This window comes from Coccinella septempunctata, chromosome 4, assembly GCF_907165205.1.
Source record: "Coccinella septempunctata chromosome 4, icCocSept1.1, whole genome shotgun sequence".
NCBI lineage: Eukaryota > Metazoa > Arthropoda > Insecta > Coleoptera > Coccinellidae > Coccinella > Coccinella septempunctata.
The window spans coordinates 17,799,032-17,822,636 of record NC_058192.1 but is presented as its reverse complement, the minus strand read 5'-3'; the positions used below and the strand labels follow the sequence as shown (position 1 = coordinate 17,822,636).

The 23,605-nt window shown below is 33.6% G+C and overlaps 1 protein-coding gene across 3 annotated transcripts in view; it reads right to left on the bottom strand.

Moving 5' to 3' along the window:
- The window catches only part of LOC123310974 (BDNF/NT-3 growth factors receptor-like), an 86,192-nt gene that overhangs the window by 31,243 nt on the left and 31,344 nt on the right, over nt 1–23,605 (bottom strand). For 2 of the 3 annotated variants that reach the window (XM_044894701.1, XM_044894702.1), the window contains exon 2: nt 4,439–4,594. In XM_044894701.1, the coding sequence (XP_044750636.1) occupies nt 4,439–4,594 (156 nt within the window). Of the gene's footprint in view, nt 1–4,438; nt 4,595–16,062; nt 16,220–23,605 lie in introns of those variants that run through there. The other variant, XM_044894703.1, reaches the window with a different exon arrangement.

The following is a 23,605-nucleotide window of genomic DNA, read 5'->3' as shown; positions in this document are numbered from 1 at the left end:
TAAAGGTGAAGGAGTTAAGAAAGCACTTCAAAGCGAGAACAGACTGTCAATACAAGAAGTATTGGATTACTCCCCTTACAAAGCTGCGAACATCTGTTCGGCTCTTGTGAAATGTGTAATATTTTAACCTGCGAACAGTTGACGCGATTCCTATTTTTATAGACGTCAATTCTTGACTTGACGAGCCGCAAGCTACACTTCCTATTTTAGAAGGCGTATTTCTTGGCTTCTTTTTTATGGAATGCGAGTGGATCGCTGCCTCGCGATGAGTTGAGGTTATTGGGGGCTGTTTTGAGAGGGAAGTTGTTGTTTTGACGTGAACACCAAACAGAATAACGAAGGCTTGATGGACGTACTGTTTTTCTTTTAGTTTCGTCGGCTGCGTTCCTTCGTCATTTCATTCATTTTTCACTCACACACGAGATTTTCTGAGCATTATTCGAAAAGTTGGCATCAAGAAAGATCAAATGCTTCAAATTTCTTTCATATGGTCCATTGGTAATTGGTTGTCTTCAAATGTTTCCCACAATTTCATCAGAAACTTGTTTCGTGATCCAAGAACTACAACTATATGAGTTACGATGAACTAGTGTACCTATTCAGCTAAATTTATAAAATATTTGCGAAATGCTAGTGTAGCTATTCGCAGTATTCACAGATGATGGGATCTCGATCCTCCTATGTGTCTCGCTCCCAAGATGTAGTTCATATTCGTGAACTGAGAATACTCCAGAATATTATAATAGATGAATATCGGGATTTTATGGGTTAATGGAGGCCATTATATTTAACTTGTTCAATATGCTTATGATTCTTTGTAAATCAATGTATCGACCGGTGTCAACGTTTTATGAAGCGAGAACTAGAAGGGAACTAGATAGAATTTTTGTATAGATTAAAACAATATAACAAAGAATCGTAAAGATGTAACATTCGTGGGTATTTAATTTAAGACAGCGTGTTCCAAATGTGAGATATTAAGTCTTCGATAATTTTCTAATTGGCAATCCATAAGGGTATATCAAGCTACCCATGCGTAACAAATATCAAATTCTAATGACTTTGCGTTGAAAAGATATTTAATAAACAGCAACTTCCTTTCAAAATGAAAGAATCTGATTCAATTCAATGAAATAATTCAGTTACTTTACAAATGGAACATGAAGAGGTATTAGTTCATAATTTCTAAATTTGAATATTGTAGGTTTCAATTGTGAAATGCATTCGTCCTAATTTTTGATAAACGTTTTTTCTTATAAAACGACAAAGTAATGAATATTCTCGTTAATTAACTAAGCAGCATAGTAGTTTTCTTTCAAACATATAGCATAAATTACAATTATAAAGATAAACCTATTTATTTTATATCAACGAGCACCTTACAGAACCGCCACCGCAACTAGCTAGTTGAAATTTCGGGATTTATTACTAGAAGAGTTGCTTCTTTAGAATATGTTACACATTTGGATCTATGATGATTTTTCTGGGAGATACTCATGTTCGAAGTTGACCTTCGAAAAATTCCCAAAAAGGCGGAGTCAGTTAAAAAATTGCCAAGACCGAACGGTTGAAACGAGGTCGATAAAACAAGATTCATTACTAGAAGAGTTGCTATTTCAGAATATGTATAACATTTGGATCTACGATGATTTTTCTGGGAGATGCGCGTGTCAAAATTTAACCGAACTCGATGAAATTTCGAGATTTATTAGTAGAAGAGTTGTTCTTTCGGAATATTCATCAAATTTATATCTACGAAGACTAGTTGTGCTAGTTGTTCCTCGAAAAATGCCGAAAAATATGGGGTCAGTTGAAAATTCGTCTAGACCGAACGGTTGCACTGAAACAATGAAATTTTGAGTTGCTCTTTGAGAACTTGAAAGACATATTCTTTCGAATATCGCCCTTCAGTTCTAGGCCAAACACCAAAAATTTTCGCATACCTAGTTTCACACCCAGTACAACAAGAGCATGAAAAAAATACCCTGCGCCAGTTAAGTAAAGACTGAGGATGGTGTTTTACACCACTAGCAAAAAATACCATATAGGCGAAGTAATGTCGAATTTAGAGCTAGAAGTTTAAGAAAAAAAGTGATTTCATAAAATGGCAATATTTCCATAGCATTGTAGGAGAGAGTTGGATAAAACGGGATAGCTAACGTTATATAACCCATAACTCCCTAAACAAGCTATTGATAACTGTTACTTCTGCACAATAACTTCTCTGGTGTCTTCTATATACATTGAATATCGAGCATTCCTTCATTGTTTGATGAGTATGTAGAAAAAGTAATATTTGTGATAAAAGGTATCCTGTTTTGCCCTCCTAGTCGGGTAAAATGGGATGATGTATGAATGAAAATGAAAATGATTATCAGAGTCAAATATATCTATTGAAATTGAAAACAGAACACCTCAGGAAACTCATACGTACAAAAAACGAATCAAGACTTCAGCAACGACAAAAATCGCACGAGTACGGATCAACATCATTCTCAACCCCGGCACAAGCTTTGAAAGACCAAATACGACAGTCCTGGCACATTACCCAACCGTCAGCACTCTTTGATTTAGAGTTCAATTCTGAACAATAAATGCAGGTTACATCGGGTTCCTATTCGTCTTCTGAACTACTACAATTTTTGTTTCTTCCTCTCTTCTCTTTTGTCGACTTTTTGTTAAATATTGTATTTTTTATCTTCTCTTTATTCTTGTTCAGTACTGCCGATTCGTTTCTCTCGCATAGTTTATCATCCTTCTTCAGACTTGTTGAACAAATAAATTCAAAATCTTTGTTGAAACCAATAGATCTCTTGGTTGAGCAAAACGGGATAGTATTCAGTTTTACCCGACTGCATGGTATCCCATTTTGCCCGACCGCGTCTTCCAAAATATTATTCAGGATTTTTACGAGAAAAAATATTTTTTTCATATCTGAAAATATCACGAAATATAGTCAATTATTCAAATTTTTATATGAAATACTCATCTTTATTTATTTTCGTTATTCAAATTGAAAAACTCTCCATTAACTACCGGCAAAACTAAATAGTATAACACTACCTTCACGAATTGCAGCTTGTCACACGTTACAGATTTACAATTCATTTGAATAATGAACTGCTATATTTGAAGATACCTTATCCACAGCGAGTTATACTACCAGTCGTCAAATGGCCCTGCTTATTTTCGAATATTGCCCGATATCCCGTTTTACCGAACTATCCTGTTTTGTCCAACTCTCCACTATCCGAAAAGTGGAAAAGATACTTTGTAAAGCCTTTACTTTAGCAAAATTCTTCGCCAAAAAACCTGTATCACTAGAAAGGATTGAGAAAAATATACAGTCAGTGAAATACAAAGGACAATACTTTGCATTTCGGGATAAAAATCATCATCACCAAAGTAATGTCGAGGTTATAGCACAGCCGTCTTTAGAGAGTAGTTAAGAATGCTGTGGTTATAGCTAGTCAAACTGAGGCAATTTTCAGCAGTCCCCCTTAATTTGCTGAATAGTTCATTTCGCTCGTCACGATGCTACTCATCTTAGGTACTTGTTTTTATTGATATAAAATTTGAATAGTCATAAGAAAATTAGGATTGTCATGAAAAATTATCGATAATATCATTACTCGAATTTGGAACACGCTGTATAACATTTTTTACAACAAAAAGGCTGCAATTTGAAATATTGATCGAACTGTCCGAGCATCTTTAAAAATACAAAAAAACTGTGATATATTTACTGAATTCCACGTAAGATCATCGCAGATGTCTTAGTGCTTTTCCTCTGAATGTAGTCTGCTTGCTGATTTTCCGGAATCTTTGCGAAGGTCGACAGAATAGTTATTGGGCAATAGCTACTTATCTCATTCATAGGCTGGTATTATTTCAAACTTTCTAATTAGAAAGAAAACCAGCTTCAACGAAATTAACAAAAAAAGTTCACATCATTGAATTTGTAACCTTGTAAAATGAAAGATTATTTAAATTTGTATTCTTCTGCTGCACTTCATAAATGTTCCCTTTTCGTTTAACTTTTGCTCCCACTATCTTGTTTGAACATTCAATTATAATCGCAATGTTTTATTGTGTTATATAAATACTTATTTCTTCCAAGTTCAGTGGAAAAAAATTCTGTTCTACTTGGTGTAGATTTTCAGATAATTCGTGACAGAAACTTTCAACGAAGTTCTCCGTCAATTATGGAATAAATTTACTCGCAACATGTTAGTCCCAATTCCAACCGAACTTCATTAAAAACTCGATTCCAACATGGTTTTTTTACAACCCATGGAAAACTTCTCAAAGAGTATAATTCGTGATATTCAGGAACACAACAGTCGGATTTTTTCGTCGGTATTCTAAATATGAAATTTAATTTTTCCGCTCGAACACAAGGAAAAGAATTCTAGAAGGAGACGTTAATTCAACTCACCTGTGTATCTGGGGCAGGATCCGTCTGGGTTGGGGGCTTTGGAGTCATGAGGGCATACACATGAGTAAAAGTTGTTTTCCAATTCCTTACATGCCAGTTCCCCCGTGCATTTACCCCTGCTACAATTTCCAGGGTGCTTTTCCACTTTTCTTTCCTCTGGAAGAAAATAATGTTTTCGTATGATTTATGTTTGACATGGAAAAAAATTGGATATGCCCTTACGAGCAATCAGTTTGAATTTGAAAACCTTCATGATAAAGAAGGTGAATGATTCGGTAGAACTAACGTTAAGCTAGGTACAGATAGATAACAGAGCTTAGCGCATTTTAACATCGTCGTCCAACAATTTTGTTAGGCGAAGTTCTATTGCATGTCGTCCAAACTAGTTGCGCAACAGTGTTACGTTACGAAGTTCTTTTAACTATATGTACCCTGTTTTACGGTTCAAATATACAGGGTGAGTCTTAAACTTCTACATATATTTTAAGAGAAGATCCTTGAGATCGAAGAAACACTTTTTCTCTTTGCCATTTTTAACTAAAACCATCTTTTTCAGGATTTTTCGGAGGTCAGCTTTCGAGTCGTTGATCTCTCAATAAAAGTAACCGTAGATGGAAATGTAATACATATTCTGAAAGAGCAACTGTTTTAGTAATAAATCTGAAAATTTCATCCATCTCGGCGCAACCGTTCGGTCTTGACGAATTTTTAACTGAACCCAGGTTTTGCAGGATTTTTCGAAGGTCAATTTGCGAGTCGCTTATTTCTCAACAAATGAAACCGTAGATGAAAATGTGATACATATTCTGAAAGAGCAACTCTTCTAGTAATAAATTAGAGAATTTCATCCATCTAGGTGCAAATGTTCGGTTTTGACGTATTCTTAACTGAACCCAGCTTTTTCAGGATTTTTCGAAGGTTAGTTTTCGAGTGGTTCATTTTTCAATAAAAGTAACCGTTGATGAAAATGTGGTACATATTCTGAAAGAGCACCTCATTTTGTAATAAATCTGAGAACTTCATCCATCTAGGTGCAACCCTTCGGTCTTGACGTATTCTTAACTGAACCCAGCTTTTTCAGGATTTTTCGAAGGTCAGCTTTCGAGCCGTTTATCTCCCAATAAAAGTAACCGTAGATAAAAATGTGATACATATTCTGAAAGAGCAACTCGTCTAGAAATAAATCTGAGAATTTCATCCATCTAGTCTTCTCTGAACATATTCATTGTAAACTATGATATACCATAAAAATACCAGAAATTCAGAGAACCCAACTCTAGCAATTCAAAGTAAGATAAACTATCACTTCTATCAGGTCACTAACTAGGCAATAAGGTGACATAGAGTTTCCTTTCTCAGCAGACAAACAGAAAAAAAAACATTTCCAACTAATACGCAGTTCTTTTCTTCCCGCCCACAAGCGATATTTTTCACGTAGACCGCAGAAAAAACATGTGTACCTATTATGCGATACCACATTTCGTATATATGTCAAGGGAGTAATCTCATCCGCAAATCCGATCGAATTCCACGTTCACATTCAACTTTTCCTATTGATTTTCTGTCAAGTCGTGAGTTCGAAGTGGACCGACTCTTCAGGTCCAGGAGTATCGGTAAAAGTAAAAAACTTCATAGATATAAACGATCACAAGTTAGCTACTCGCAAATGGAAAATGGTATCGAAACTCACTTTGCGAGAATAATTGAATGTCAGTCGGAAAATCTTTTGGGTTAGCTTTGGTAGGGTTAAAATGTGGCTGGTGAAAGGGTTCAAAGGTAAAACTTTCGAAGAGGTAGATAAAGGCGATGAAATTTTGATCAGCTTCTTATACTTTCGGCCCTTAGACTTCTCAAACATAAAATTTTTCAAAGTTTTCAATAGAAAATTGCTCAACGGTCGTGTAATAACAACTAGAAATAATGAAGTTTGCAAATACTTTTTACGTGGTTTAATTCAGTTCCTTTCGCAATCCGTTTTTACGATAGTGTCAGTTAGAATAACCCTTTCGTCGGTTGTGACTATCTTCTTGGAACTGCCTTTGGTTGAGAGCAATAGTTGAATTTCAGTCTGAAGGCGATATCATACAGAAAATAAAATAAAACAAGCCAAAAAACACGAATCCTTTCTTGGCATTTGGCAAACGCTGTATAAATTCACCCTGAATTGCAGAAGCTTTTTGAAAACCGTAAATACCTATTGTATAAAATTCAATCTCCGGTTTTTGTATCAGAATACATCAGAGAACTGAAATTTGAATTCCTGAATCAAATAACCTAATGTGCAGGGTGAGTCTTCGACTTATATATATTTCAACAGTAGATTCTTGAGGTCAAAAGAAAAACTTTTTTCCCTCACCATTTCTTCCGATTCGGCCTCCATAAAAAGATATAGACATTTTAATTTTCAGAGTGAGTTGAATCTATGACACTACACATGTGTAGATATTTTAAACAGAGTTGAATTCATCTAATTTTCAGAAATTCAACCCAATTTTTCGAATTTCACAGAAATTCTTTATTTTTTTTATCAAATTATTTGAAAATGGCACATTATAATAATATGAGAAAATATAAGGAATACTTTTATTTTCGAAAAAAGTTGGGGTCTTCAAATTCCTGTTATTTTTATGGTATATTTAGGGGAGACTAGGGAGCATTGATACATGGGGAGGCTTGATACAGGCTTATATCCGCGATCTGTAGCCGTTTTCAAAAGTATTATACTAGTGAACACTATTCTTTGGCAGAGGGCATTGCGTGACGTTAATCTGTAAGGCTAACAGTAGTTTGTTTGTGAAATATTCAACGAAGAGTGTTTCGAGGTGAGAAATTGTAAGTTTTTACTCAAGTTACCTAAGGGTTTTATGATCATGTATTAATTCTTCGACATAAACAAACATTTCACTGGGAAATATGCATAAAACTACTCAATTTACAGTTTTATTCGCTTTTCAAAATATATGGGTATAAGATGAAAACATAAATCACTTTAAAAATTGCTTTCAGGGAGGTTTGAGACATTTGTCGTGGGGAGGCCTGATACATGTATAATCTTCAAAAAATATTCCGTAGCTAGTTGGATAGGCCTACATGAAGGCGTCTTCACCATCCAACATATCAAAGGGATTTTTAAAAACCGTACAATCCCCATGTATTTAACGAGGCCGACTTTTCTTGTGTGGAAGTGACTAACTGACAATTTCCTGATTTTTCTACACCTATAGGACCAAAGCAAGCCAGTATCATTGCTGACCTACCTACTGAGCTGAATAATCCTCTCGATTACTCTCCCAGTACATCGTATCAATCCTCCCATATGTGGGGAGGCTTGAGACAGTTTGCATGTTTTTGTGTTCAACGTTCTGTACAGAATAAGATGTTTATGTTTTGCGACTTCTATATTTATTTTGTTGAACGATTAATTGAAGAATTATATAATATAAGAAAAGTCTTGCTTCTTCATCTTCATATAATTCAGTTTCCAGAATAAAAATTCCAAAAAACGTATCAACCCTCCCCAGTCTCCCCTACCTCAAAATTTATCGTGTCAACCTAGCCGAATTGGAAAAAATGGTGAAGGGAAAAAGTGTTTCTTTTGACCTCAGGAATTTTCTGTTGAAATTTCTACTACATAGAGTTCTTGTACAAGCCACTGTCGGTTTCAATAAACATTATCAGAATTGTAAAATTGTATCTATTACAAATCAATTATTCTCCATGAAAAAAGTTCCATTATTTCGATATAAACTATAAAGTATTTGATTCACAATGGACAAACTTCGTTGAATGAAAGGACGTAATTTCTTCTAAAATGAAGATTAAAAGGATGGTATCAAAACATTCCAAACCTTCTTCAATTTGGGTACACTAGTTGACAACAGTTCATTCAAATAAACATCCAAAATGATGGGTGTTTCCCCATACCACCAAAGTATCTACTTATAGGCCATTGTCTCGTATCACTAGTCTCTGTATAGTATAGGGTGTGGTCCTTCATCATAAAAAGTCATAAATACTTATGGAATGATAATTATATAGGAATCGTATAAACGTAGGTGGATTATCCAACGGTTGTTGCATTGATTGTCACATCGATTCCATTCACTGCTGACCGATATAAATTATGCATTTTTTTTCTGGGAAACCCATCAATTACCGAACGAAAACAATGAAACTGAATCACTAAGTACCAGTTCCTGATGAAATAAATCACATATGTTTTATAAAAGTTGTGACAAAAGACAAGTCCATATTTCAAAGTTGAATTCAAATTGATCCGGAATCTCTACACAGATCCCTATGTTTTTTCATGGTTGTACAAATGTATGTACTTATTTCAATAAATTATCAAAGTGTATTTATGTTCAGTGTATTCAAGCGCTAGGGGAGGCAACCAATACTCTATTGATTTAACGTACGGTTGAAGATAAAACATCATCATAATAGGTATTGAACCAATATTGAATGGAGAGAAACGTCATTATACAAGGTAAATGGGAAATGTCGAGAAATATTTCTAGGGATGATAGAGCACCAGACAATAACTAGTCTTTGTTCAATGAACTCATGACCGAAACTGCTTATTAAAGGTGCTATAACCCTTGCTGGCCCTAAAAAAATCACTTGAAAACTGTGAGATAGTTATTCTCTGATAAAAAATAAATATTATTTATTATTAATTACAATCCCCCTTTGAAAGTTATCTTCAGTGAAAGTTTTGACGTAGCGAATGAAAATAACCTACCTTCGGGAGCTCGAATAATATATACCCAGAATTTAAATACCTAATGCTACTATCTTCAGAAGTTATTTAGGAAAACCCGATTATGAATAATAGACCCTTTTGGCGGGTAGTAACACCCTAAATAATCGATTTAAAAGTTCATTAGACAAACCCTACATATTTCTCGGTATTCTGTCAACCCCAGCACTTTTGTGGTTGACTATTTTTTTCCCATTAACTATGAAACTTTATACGAATGAATTATTTTACTTATTGTTGATATCATGAATATCAATTAAGTGAACAGTGAAACGTCAATTTCTATAGTTTAAATTGTCTTCGAAGCATGAAGTATATCTGAATTGGTTTGTTTATTAACAAAGTGTATTAAAAAATACCTCTTGACCAGCGTCTACTATTCTGAGGCCTAAAGAAGGAGGGATGAATTATCAATATTTTGAATGCTTCAGTATTATTCCTCTGATTACGATGTCAGGAAATGATTCTTTTTTAAAGAGCAAATTAGATCAAGCATCTACTTATACAGGGTGTCCCACGAGGAACTTTACATAGTCCTACCATATAGGTAGGCATTTCGAATTAATGTAAAAAAAATTCAGAGATCTGGCATATATTGTGGTCATGAATAAGCAGTCATCAGCAGTCGAAATTGATTTTTCTGACATAATCCAACAGATGCTAAAATGTGTTAAAAATTCTGAAAAAAAACATATACAGCACCAGAAATATAGTCGAATGAAATTTCGGTCAGAATGGATAAATCATCCTGTATATTGGCAAGGAAAGATAGGAGACATTTCTAAATGCCCAATTAGTGATGCTGATGGTAGATTCTATATATACTAGTAGTATGTAAAGTTCCTCGTGGAACAAATCTTTTAAATGATTCATAGTCAATATAATATTGAAGAAGCTCCACCTGAAGAGTGTCGATTTCATTCACCTTCGAAAGCCTTCAAATCGTTTGGGAAAAAAATGCTAGTGTAGGGGTAACAAACCTTCTTGTCGATTAAGTCGAAAAAATAGAAAACAACAGTCACACAAATTAGGGATTAAAGGTACATTTCAGTTTATCTAATAAAGTTCATAAAGGTTTGTTATGTTAGAGGGCGATTTGGATTACACTTCTTTAATGTGCCTGATTCGCAGCATATTTCTTTAATTCTGGTACACTTTTACAAAATCCGTGAAACACCTCCAGCCAAGTCAATGGTTATTGGTACAAGAATAGACCGCTATTACGAAATAGTACACCAGTGAGCATAAATAACATTTGCCTTCCAGCATCAAAAACAATTAATCGAAACTTGACACAACAACTGCCAATATTAGAATACGTTCCGATAATAATTGTAAATTGACCCCGTTACGCTATAAAACAAAGACCAAACACCATTTACTGATGGCCTCCTGATGTGCGTACGATGAAATATAACTGAAAAATATTTCTGACATAGGCCGTACCTACAACTTTTAATAGTTTGAGATCTTAACGAAATAATTTGTGATCCACAAATGAATAGTGTTTAAAAAAATAATTCCACATTTAGAAAATCTCATAATCACTGATTAATATTGAAATTAATTTTCATGGTAAATTACCTATATTGAAGCAAAGTCTTTGAACCACTCACAGCGGGTTTTACAAAACTTTGATTGTCCCATTAACGATTTGACAGTCACTCGATTTAAAAACGAAATCACTGAAACCTTTTCATTTCTGAATATATTGAAGAAGTAGCATTGAGAATGGACGTATGGACATCATAATTTGATGAGAGAATGAAATTCTGAATGATCATGACTGAATTATCGATTGAAAACAAATTGACGTCTATTTGTCAATCAAGCGTTGATTCCTCGATCAAGCTTTATGTAACCCGGGGTCATAATTAGTTTTTTTGTGAAAATTGTATAAAAAATTATTCGTTTTTATTTTTTTACAAAGATGCTTTGAGAGAATGAATGTGAATTTTATTCATTATTTATTTTGACGCAGTATAGCAGAAATCGTGATTAAAAAAAAATACTTTATTTCAAAATAATTTTATTCAAAGAGCCCCATAGCTCTTCGTTTTGGTGTATTTCTCAAAGATTCAAAAATTAAGTTGAAAAGCGCAGTGAAAACAATGATATTAGTTTTTGGTATTCTTCTATCAAAGACTACGTATGTTTCCATTCGAATAACGCTTACTTTTACTAATTTGGAATCCTAATATATGTCCTTACTTTGCCTCGTTCCAGTTCTATTCATATAGCACATAGTACAGTGATTAAGAGTACACTTTTATATACCTACATAAAGCTTCAATGTCTCAGGTCCACTTAATTTCCTACGGTATCAATAATGGCCAAATTCACCATACATTGAGTGGTGACAGCATATAACGACGCAGCTTCTCTTATAATTACTGGTATGGAGGCATTGAAGGGTCTAATAAGTACATGATGAAGGTCTATTCATATTAAAAGGCATTCTTCTTTTACTACTCAGTGAATAGGTTCCTAATACAGATATTTTTGAGGTTATGGTCGTTACACGAAGCTGTAAGCTCATATTACTTTCGCTTAGAAAATCGGATTGAATATGTATCGATCTGACAAGAAATGTTTTTTTTTAGTGGATTAAAATAGAATACAGATAAACACGCTTGTTTGGTCTGAATAATAGTTATATATCAATGATTTGGGTGATAGGTAATGAAATTTTTCGCAACCACTTCGATTAGCAGCACTGAGGTTTCGCAGAATTTTTTTTTCGAATTTTGAAAACAATAATTTGCCATGAACGAAAACAAATTGAGGCTTTCGCTTCTTTATGTAGAAAAGTTCTTTTTCTTCTTCCTTTGTTTATACCTTTTCTAGATATTGGTTCTGAAAAGTGAGGACCGTGGTATCAATAAATAAATAAATAGATCAATATTATGATTCACGAGACCCCTCTTCAATATAAATTTCTAAACAGATTTTTACCCATTCTCAAAAAATTTTTGTATCATTGTATTATCAAATTATTTTTCAATGGTATAATATGAGTATTTGTCAAAAAAATTGTTTGGGATGGCCTTTTCTACCGTTTTTTGAAATCGAAAATTGCTTTTCAGATGCCATATTCAGAGATCTGCATCTAAGCGATACTTCGAAATAAGCGGTGAAAAAATTTCGATATCCATGTATACCTACAGTTGATGAAGTGACGCGATGAAAAATTCGAATCTAATATTTTCACCGCCATTATGTGCTCCCTAAGAAATTGATATGTTGAAAGTTGCGCCATCTACTCTTGATCGAAAACGAGAGCACAATATGCTTTCTATCTGCATTGAATTAATCTTTATTCAAATCATTATTCACTGAGTGAAATAGAGTAGCTCATGTCATGATATCTTATATGATCTTATGGGAAGTGATCAGTCACAATAACAAGATTCATTATTTTCACAGTAGGCGCACTGCCAAATCAAACTCATTTATCTTTTGGGAGATTCGATCCGACTCACAGCATGATATGTATTGAATTTTTTCTCATTTTGGGTAGGTAGCTTTGTCTATTTTGAATAAATTTCATTGGGTCGAGAATTTTTTCTTTCTTTTTGAAGTGTCTTTCAGAGTAGGAGTAAGCAGTGAATACCTATACTACTCAACAACTAAAGGAGTGAAAACATGAACGAAGATATCACCCACGTCTTCCAGTTTTCTCATTTTGATCATTACGTACCATAAAAATACCAAAAATTCGAAGAACCCAACTTTTGAAACTAAGTTGGACGCTATCTAATGAATATTTGAACGTCTTCTTAAATAAGAGTATTCTTCAGATTTTCTCGAATAATGCGCCGTTTTCTAGTAATTTGATGTTAAAAAATTTAGAAGTATCTGTGAAATTAAAAAAAAAATTGGGTACTTAGGCTGAACACAACTCTGTTCACGAGATCCACAGAAGTGTAGTGTCACAGATTTAGCTAGGTATGCTGAAGGTAACTTTGTTTTTCCAGGGGTGGCACAGCTCATTATGAGAACTTAAAATGGCTGTATCTTTTTATCAGGGCCGAATAAAAAAAAAGTAAAAAGTGTTTCTTTTGACCTCAGGAATCTACTGTCAAAGACTCACCCTGTAGTTATACTCCGCAAATTAGCTTGAAAGAATAAGAGGATTCGAAATGATGTTTTTTTTTCTCCAAAAAATCTGCTTTAGCATATAATCATTTCTCTGCGAAGCAGAATCTTTATTCCATGTAAGATGGGAATTAAAAAGGGTATATTGAAGTTTTATGGCCAATTAAGGTATTCTTGAATCTACTGAAAGCGGTTATGTTTGATAAGTGTTAAGGATTCAAAATTGACGGTAATGTATTTTCCTCGAATTTTATGGTTTTAGAATTGTTTTAGTTGGGACCACCATAAAAATTTTAATGGTTCTAATCAAGATTTTGTCATAAAATAACTTCATTTTATTCACCATAAATTTTTCTTACCTCGACCATATAATATCTGGTACCCACTGCGGATTTTATTCGCCTAATTCTGTCCACTTTTGAATTTAATGTGGCGTTTAAATTTTCGAGAACATTTAATTCTTGCCTTCAACCCAAATTATCGGTTTCTATTCTTTTAATATAACTTATGAGATATTTCCACATAATAATGTATATTTAGTTTTTTAGAGTTAATTCCTCGAAATTTTAGTTGGACTTTGGGAAATCCACATTTCAAAAGGCTTCACTTACATCCCCATCAGTATGCAGTAGAGATATTAGAATGAACAAACCTTGTAGTGTCCCTACATATTATATGTAGAATGTAGATATGTGTAGCAGCAAACTCGCTTTACCGAAATAATGAATAGCTCTCGATTATGTGTTATGAATGGACTGAAGTGGTTTCCAAACGAGGCGTGAAAGACTGGATGGTCATTTTCCAGGAATCCTTCAAGCGCTATTAGCGGAATTTAATTGAAAACGAGAGACGCTTTAATTTGCAAGGGGAATCTTTCATAACATATTACACCTAGCATTCTTCTTCATAATGTTTTGATTCCCAGAATTATATTTTCCAAGTCTTCGAAATATCCCAGCTTCATAACCCAAACAAAATTTGAAGATATGAAGGAGAATAATACGAGTGAGTTTTAAATACATATTCAAAGAAAATAATTATAATAAAAATGCTTCGAGGCTCATCATAACTCATTAGGATAGCTTTCAAAATTAAAATACTCAATATTTTCAGGTTAGGAAAACCTGAAGCTACTTTGAATTGAACCATTGAAGGATTTCAGAAAAAAATTATGATTTTCTACTACAACTAAAAGGAAAAGAGTCGTACTGGCCACGTCAATGAAAAGACGAGTTTTCTCTTGATATTCTGTATGTTCTGAATGTTTCGAATCTTTTGCATTTTGTTTATAAAGATGATCCGATCCCAAGAAATTGATAACAATTTTATAAAAATCAACTTCCTATTGCTCTGATTATTCAAGTTTTCTTTTATGAAGAGATCATAATGATATGAAAACATTTTATCTAGAGGCTATTTTATAACTTAGGATGTTTTATAAAAAACTAGTCTCTCACATGTACAGGATGTTCAATGAGGCTATCAAAATCAATAAGAAATATGTAACTAGCTTCAGTAGCTTCTTTGATGATCTTCTGTTTTGTTCTATGAAGAGGTAATAACAAACACGCGAACACGCTTTACATGGTTCTCATTCTGTAGTTATGACCCCTTAATAAGGAAAAGCAGAAAATATATCCCGGAGCATTCTGTATACATAAAATTCTTAATTCCTCAAAAACGTGATGTAGGTATATACAGGGTGAACCTTTGTCTCGTACAAATATTTTAAAAGAATATTATTGAGGTCAAAAGAAACCCTTTTATTGCTAGGTACACCATTTTTTTCGATTCGGCCCTGATAAAAAAAAGCCATTTTAAGTTTTCATAATGAGCTGGGCCATCCGTGGAAAAACAAAATTACCTTCATAATAACTAGCTAAGTCTGTGACACTACACATCTGTGGATCTTTCAAACAGAGTTGTATTCAGCTAAAGCAACTAATTTTCGAAATTTCATAGATTCTTTTTACTTTTAAACATCAAATTATTCGAAAATGGAGCATTTTCAAATATAAACAATACTTTTATTTTACAAAACGCTCAAATGTTCCTTAGATAGCGTCCAACTCTGTTTCAAGAGTTGGGTTCTTTGAATTTTTGGTATTTTTATGGTACGTTATGGTCATAATGAGAAAACTGAAAGACGTGGGTGATATCTTGTGTGCGAAAAATATTCATCAAATAAATGGAAAACTATATGCCGGAATTCATTTCATTCGATGAATCTGTTTGTGAGATAGAACTAAACATAACATTTTTTTATGGTTTTTCAACAGCCTGTATCTTTTAAAACGAGTAGATTCGGAAAAAATGGTTGAGGAAAAAAGGGTTTCTTTTGACCTCAAGAATCTAGTGTTGAAATATTTGTACGAGTCAAAATTCACCCTGTATACTCTCATGAAAACTTCAGTTTATCTGGAAATGATGCAAGTGCCCATAGAACAGCCTTTATGAGGTTTTCTTGCCCTTGAAATGAGCTCTTCATAATAATTTAAAAAACTAAAGGAACATCCAAGGATACCGATATTACATAATATTCTTTGTCCATTGAAATATTCCCACGACCATCTTGTTGTAAATAAGTTTTTTCATAAAACATCTGAAATAAAAAAAATGACAAGGATCGTTATGGAACCCAATGTTTCCATATCGTTGTTATGATCTCTCATAGAAGAAAACTCAAATCATATCAAAGAATTCCCTGTGGATATAATCATTAATTCATCATGAATGTGGGAAGTGGAAACACATTATGTCTTACCTATATAGTCGAAATTTAACTTAACTGTGTACTTATGCAGTTTAGCCTCTTTTGATTTCATGAGCAGATTGAGCAGTATAAGTAGTTATGTTTTGTCGAACAATCACTGAATGAAAGTCATTTCCAACTAGAGAAATACCTAAAATAGAAGGTAATTAATTGACTGTCAGGTCACAAACAGTAGACAACGGAGATATTATTGGACAAGTTTCGTGGTGGTACTAGAACTTCTCAAATTTTCTTGAACAGTGTAGAGTTGGAGTAGCTGTCAATTTCTACAAAATTTATGTTCGTCGATAAATAACTCATTAGTCACTTGCTTTACAGAGGCGAGCAGTATAAGGAGAAAACGTAAACTAGCAAGGAAGGCAGCTAACTCATTAACATCAACGGGCGACACGATAACCTTAAAGTTCTAACGAAAAAATGCGCAAAATTCATTCGAAAGTGCAAAAACCGTAGGAGGCCGCGGCCGGACGCCTCTTCATGGCACGCTTTTATGATTTAATGCAACAGCTCACCTGGTGAATATGCTCCTAAAACGTATATCTACAAAGAATTTATATGCCCGTAATTTATTGCTATGGTAAGATATGAAGATTCTATTTGTTCGAAAGTGGGTATATTATGCATTTTTTTGGTTGTCTTCCAGGCATGATTATTTTTTCATGACAGGAAATATGAATGATGAATGGGATGGGAAACGAACAACGAAGTTGAAAATCCTCCAAGAAACCACTATCACTGAAAGTTTCAGGTTTTGCGTTTCTGTAAAAAATTTGATTGATTAAATTTTGAGTCCTATTTATGTATACTCCATTCACATTTATTTTAGCAGTCGGATGGCCATGAAATAATTTAAGTTTTTGTAACTAGAACGGATTAAGGTTGGCACTCATGAAATGTCGTTAATGTCATAACGCCGTTGCCACAACTAATATCAATTTTTATTACGAAAATGCCGAAAGTGATTGAAAAAAGAGACAGGGTTTCAGGAAGTGCTATTAAGAATTCAGGTCCGCTCATTCAAATAGTTATACTCTGATATTCAAAAATCCACAATACGTCAGACGGTAGCGAACATATTCAATGTAAGAGAATTTATATAATAATGTTTTATCTGAATCTAAACGACTCAGATTTCAGCTGAATATTTCGAAAATCCGAAAGATTGTGTATGAAGAGGATGACAAAGAATTTCCTTCTATTGGGAGACCCAAAAAAGTGGAGGCATTTGAGAATTTTATGTTTGAGTGCATTAATGCGGAAAGTTTACTACAGGATTTTCCATGAATGTCATCGTAGATGATTTCCCGAAAATTCATTTTTCTATTTTCATTTGACTGGTCCTATTCATAGTAAATGTCAATAAATACCTAATTATTATTATTATAATCTGAGTTGTTTTTTAACAGTCTTTCGTTATTGTAGGGGTTTGTTTTTTTAAGGGAAATTAGACTGACAGGACGGAAAAGAAAAACTAAATCTCTTTTTTTGTCATTCACTTAGCTTTCGAATAGTAATTCTATTCTTCTTCAGGGTTTACTAAAATGGAAAACAAACAATCAGTACATTTACAATTTTAACATTACATTTTTCTAATTTCTTAAAATTACCTACACAATAGCAAGATCTTTTCTTTATTTTATTAAAATTCATAAAATATACAACAATTTTTAACTATCTATCAGTTTTTTATTTTTGTATTGTAAATGTACTGATTGTTTGTTTTCCATTTTAGTAAACCCTGAAGAAGAATAGAATTACTATTCGAAAGCTAGGTGAATGACAAAAAAAGAGATTTAGTTTTTCTTTTCCGTCCTGTCAGTCTAATTTCCCTTAAAAAAACAAACCCCTATTATTATTATATCAATGTATCAAGATGAACAGCCACAAATACGCGCCAGTTGTCCTGTTGATTGTTTATTCATGTGAAATTTTTGTTCAAAGTTGAAGTTCATCTTGACTTGAAACTTCCTTTAATTCTTTTTACTTATATTGATGCAAGATGATTTTTGTTGAAGAAGTTAACATTCTTGTAATTATCCTATCTTCCTTCGGGAGATTCCCATTCCCAACTACAGGATTTTCGATGAATATCTTCGTACCTAGAATAAGTTTCAGAAAATTAATTTTTCTATTTTTCATTTGACTGGTCCTATACATCGTAAATGTCTGAAGGGATCAATAAATATATAATTATCATCACTATATCGAAGTTTTAAAAATAAACAGCCATAAATACGAGCCAATTGTCCTGTTAATTGTCAATTCATGTGAAATTCGTGAATTCTCTGCAGTTACATTCGTACTTTCGATAGAATTCACTTTCAGTTGCATACAAAATTATTTCTTCCGATTTCTTTCCAAAATTCTGTAGAGAATTATCCAGAGAATTTTTGGCTGTTACAAACGGCTTTAATGAAGAATGTGCCTCAATATCAATTGTGGTACGCATATCACATCCACTTCTGAACTGAACATAATTTTGCTCTCTTCATTTGCTCTTAGCTTAGATCTAATATCGTCGCTCATTCAGAACTCAGAATATGCATAATCCAGTAGCATATCGGTCTACTTCCTAGTCATAATTCCTTGTTTACCGAATAAGCTATCGATGAATTCTTGACCCACAGGACCCCGTTATCCGTAAGGGTCGAATGTTAACGTGAAACCGCCATCGGAAAGAATACGATGAATTGGACGGTTGTCTGCCAATCATCCGTTTTTATATTTTTTATATTCGTCATTATTGCGACAGGATCAAATTTCCCGCCTTTGAAGTTGTAATTGGCGTTTGCGAATGAGCGCATTCGTTAGGGTGGAGTTGCACAGACACTTAGCTATCCTCGTTATTCACAAAGTTGACCGAACCGACAGTTCATTTTCGCCGTCATCGATAGTATTTGAGGAAACTTCAAGGGCAAAAAACAACCGAAAGAACTTCGCCTGAATAACGCCTTGTATGCCGCATCCTCCGAAGTGACAATCTTTCCCTCTTTCATTACAATCACTACAATAATAGAGAATTTATTGAATGGATTTGAGGAGAACCTAAGCAGGGTGCTCTAGATCAGATGCCAGTATACTCCATTCACGTTTATTTTAGCACTCGGATGGCCATGGAAATTTGACACATTTCACTCTGTAGTATAGTACGAAAATGTGGGGTTATGACGCTTGTCAAAACATTTTTGGGTTTTAAATCAATGCTATGTAGCCCGTTCTACGTAAAACTTTCTGTTATTACGTATTTTATCACAATGTCGAATCTCTTCGGAAAATATGTGACGAACATAATTGAAGTTTATACAAACTGATTGAAGGCATACCAAATCCAGTTATTTGCATGGAAAATACAAGAGATCAGTATAATATCATAATATGCACTTCTTTGGCTAGAGTTTGAATACGTTACATGTTACATCAGTTCTAGATATCAAAAATATTAACCCAAAGATTTTTAAAACTTCGATATAGTGATTATAATTATATATTTATTGATCCCTTCAGACATTTACGATGTATAGGACCAGTCAAGTGAAAAATAGAAAAATTAATTTTCTGAAACTTATTCTAAGTACGAAGATATTCATCGAAAATCCTGTAGTTACTTTCCGCATCCGTTCACTATAAAATAACATTTTGAAATACCACCCCTTTTTTGGTCTCCCAATAGAAGGAAATTCTTTGTCATTCTCTTCATTCACATTCTTTCTGATTGTAGAAACATTCAGCTAAAATATAAGTAGTGTAAATTCAGATGAAATTTTAAATAAATTCACTTGCATGGAATATGTTCTTTACCGTCTGATATTTTGTAAGATATTAGAATATGAGTGTTGGGTTACCTACGTTTTGAATGAACGTACCTGAATTCTAAATAGCACTTCCTGAAATCTCTCTTTTTCAATCACTTTCGTCATTTTTGTAATGTTAATTGATATTAGTTGTGGCAACGGCGTTATGACATTAACGACATTTCATGAGTGCCAGCCTTACTCCGTTCTATTTATAAAAACTATGAAATATTGTTTCATGGCCAACCGAGTGCTAAAATGAAAGTGAATGGAGTATATAACTAACACTCCCACGGTTTCACAAAACTTGATCGGGGAATCAGCGCTTGACTGATTAATGCCAATTTGTTTTCAATCGACATATCAGTCGTTAGCATACAAATTTTGAACTACATTATTCCATTCAATTATTCTCAATGGATACTTCTTCATTGTATTCAAAAATAAAAAGGTTTCAGTAAATTTAATTTGGAAATCAAGTGACTGTCAAATCGATGATCGGTAGATCAAAATTTTGTGAAACCCAGTGGGTGTTTGAGATGATGCAGCCAAGTCCACATTTTGTGAGAGCAGGATTCCTGCTCTATGATATCTACGTAAGACTTTTGGAAATTTGTTCCCTATTTGTGATGTATCACATAGAGAACATAAAAGAAACATGATTGAAGGTCTGTTTTCGCCTATATAACGTGCGTTAAAAAAAACATATACAAATAGGCGATGGAATTTTGTTATTCTTAGCTTCTGTTGTATCAGTATACAGGTGAACTGTCAAGCGTAGTGGATTGTTGTTTTATTGAAATAAGCAGCAAATTATAAAGATGCTTTTTACCGACGCGGACGAAGCATTTATTATTGAATCCTACTGATAATTACATATATTGATAAATATTTCAGCGACTTCAGAATCGAGTATCCCAATGTTCTTGTAGATTATCAATATTTCCTAACCAAAGTACTGTTGCAGCGTACAGCTTCGAAGAGAACGAAAAAGAAAGAAGAAAACCTGATCTTGACTGTTTTCAGGGACAGTTCATTGGAACCCCCATAATCCATAAAATTTTGGCTACAACTAGTATAAATCAAGCGGACTTGACGGCCAGACATGCGAAGAACATTGTACGGAATTTTTCGCAACGAAACGACCATTATATTTCGATCGGAGAGACAGTGTTTTTAGCCAGTTCGATTGTTAAAATAAATGATCAAATGGAGGGTTAGTTGCATGCAAAAGGGACAAAAAGCATGTGGTAGCTTTCGCTAATGATGCTTTTTGATCCCAATTAGGAGTACAAAGGAATAGGGACCATTTGCACGTCAGGTATTATAAATTTATCGAATGGCGTGAAACAAAAAGGGGACAATTTGTGTCACGATCTGTCAATCTGGATGTTGATTGACGATATTGACTCATTTTACACAGTTGAGTGGGGAGGTACTCTTTAATGAAATGAATAGGGTTCAGCATAGGTTAGTGATCTACAATGAAATTTGACAATTTAACAAATGCTTGATCAGGGAAATCTTCTGATAATGAAAGAAATATCTGAATATGTAATTTAAATACATTTTCTTGAATTTGAGGTTTTACGAATTTTTCAACTGTTTTAAAAATGAAAATTTTAAGAATTTAGTCGTTTATTTGTCAAGTTTGGCATATTTTTTGAAAAAGAAAATTGAACTTCTGAGAACTCAAATGCAATGCATCAAATTGAAGTAGGAATTGACAAGTGGATAATGAAAGAGTTCTCTAGAATACACTGGAAATATCAATAGTCAAGCACAATGCACACTGTGATATTTTGACGATCTAGGTGAACAAAGTTATTTTAGTCAGGATTTGAGTGCCATTGGATTTTAAAATAAATAATGTTAATGTTATAAAACGAAAAAAAAATTATATGACAGTTTTAGAATTTCATCTCAGAAAATAAGAGAACAATAGTTTTAGAAAAATTTTTCAATAAACATATATCTTATACCTATCTTTAACTATGCTACTGAAAAAGTAACTTCACGAGATGGAAACAGCAATTTATGAAGCCGAAAAATGAGTTTTCCCTTAAGATTTGAAAACAGAAGAAGATAGAAGTATGCGGTTTCGGCCATTATCCATCTTTCGAAAATCGAGGTCGAACATGTGCCGTCTCTAGCTCTTACTGCTGTCGTATTAACTATTACGTTGAAATGAAACTCCTCCAAGGCCCACCGGGTCCCTCGAAAATATGAAACTGGAGATAATGCGAGCCAACACTACACTGTACCGATGAGGGACAACAGACCTTTTCTGTTGGGAAATTTATTCTTGCCTAGTATCCAAATTTTCCAGATATTTGCCATCACAGTTCTACTGCATTTATAAGAATTGCAAATATGATTGAATCATCCTGTATATGCCACTTGTTAAAGAATAATGGTAAAGCCGCTCGAAAAAAAGTTATATGAATACAAAATTTACTTCGATTCGATTATCAGTATAATTTCCTTAAAGCTAATTCAAACATATTCAGATCAATTGGTATATTTATTCGTAGTTTTCCTCACATATATGACGTAGGTTTTCGATCTTCATAAAAAGACAGTTGTCGAAGTAAGCAAAGTTCTCAAAATGGCAACTTCAAGATGGACGAAAATTCTAGGTTACAGTATTAACTCAGCACTCAGTATAAAAGAGACATTTAAAGAATTAAACGCTTTCTTCAGGTAGAACAGTGAACTGGCTACCACAGATAACAGAGTAGAACGCTTTTTCCCTTATCTAAGTTTTCATACTCACTAAAGGAAAGATGCTTATGATCTTCACATAGAGGTAAAGTAAAAAGTAAAAGCAAAAGCTGCAAAAATATAGAATACTTGTGTAAAACTCAATCACTCTTTCATTCAGAAGGAGGAATCAATGAAGAGATTACCAATATCTCGAATGGACCAAGCTAGTGACGCCTTCAGTCAACTAAACAGCTTATTTTGTCAAAAAATCATAAAACAAAACAAAATAAGAATGTATTAAGACAATCGTGGAGAGTATAGGTTCATATGGGGCAGAGTTAAATAAGCAAAACAAAAACGATTAAAGGATTTTGAAACCACATTTGATCTTTCGACAAGAATGAACGAGGCAAAGTGGCCTAAGAGGGTGTGGATATGGACACCACCAGAAGAAATGGAGGAAGGCGAAAAAGATTCTGAAAGATAGATAGATGATGCGATGGAAAAAAGACGACTGACAGAAAGATGATTGCCACAATAAAAAAGAATGCGGATTAGGATGAGAGGCAGAATTCCTGTTAAGAACTCGCCAGTATATGCATATCTGTATATACAGGGAGAGTCTTTGACTAGTATAAATGTTTGAACAGTAGAGTTTAAAAGAAACACTTTTTTCCTATATGATTTTTTCCGATCCTGCCCTGATTAAAATATACGGCCATTTTAAGTTTTCATAAAGAGCTCTGCCAACCCTAGAAAAACAAAATACATAATTTAGAATAACCAGCTGTGACACTACACATCTGTGGATCTTTTAAACAGAGTTGTATTTAGCCAAAGTATCCAATTTTTCAAATTTCACAGATACTTTCTAACTAACACCAAATTACTCGAAAACGGCGACAAGAATATATTAAGAATACTTTAATTTTACAAAAAGTTCAAATATTCACTAAATATGGACGCTATTTAGTTTCAAGAGTTGGGTTTTTTGAATTCTTTGTATTTTTATGGTACGTAATGGTCATAGTGAGGAA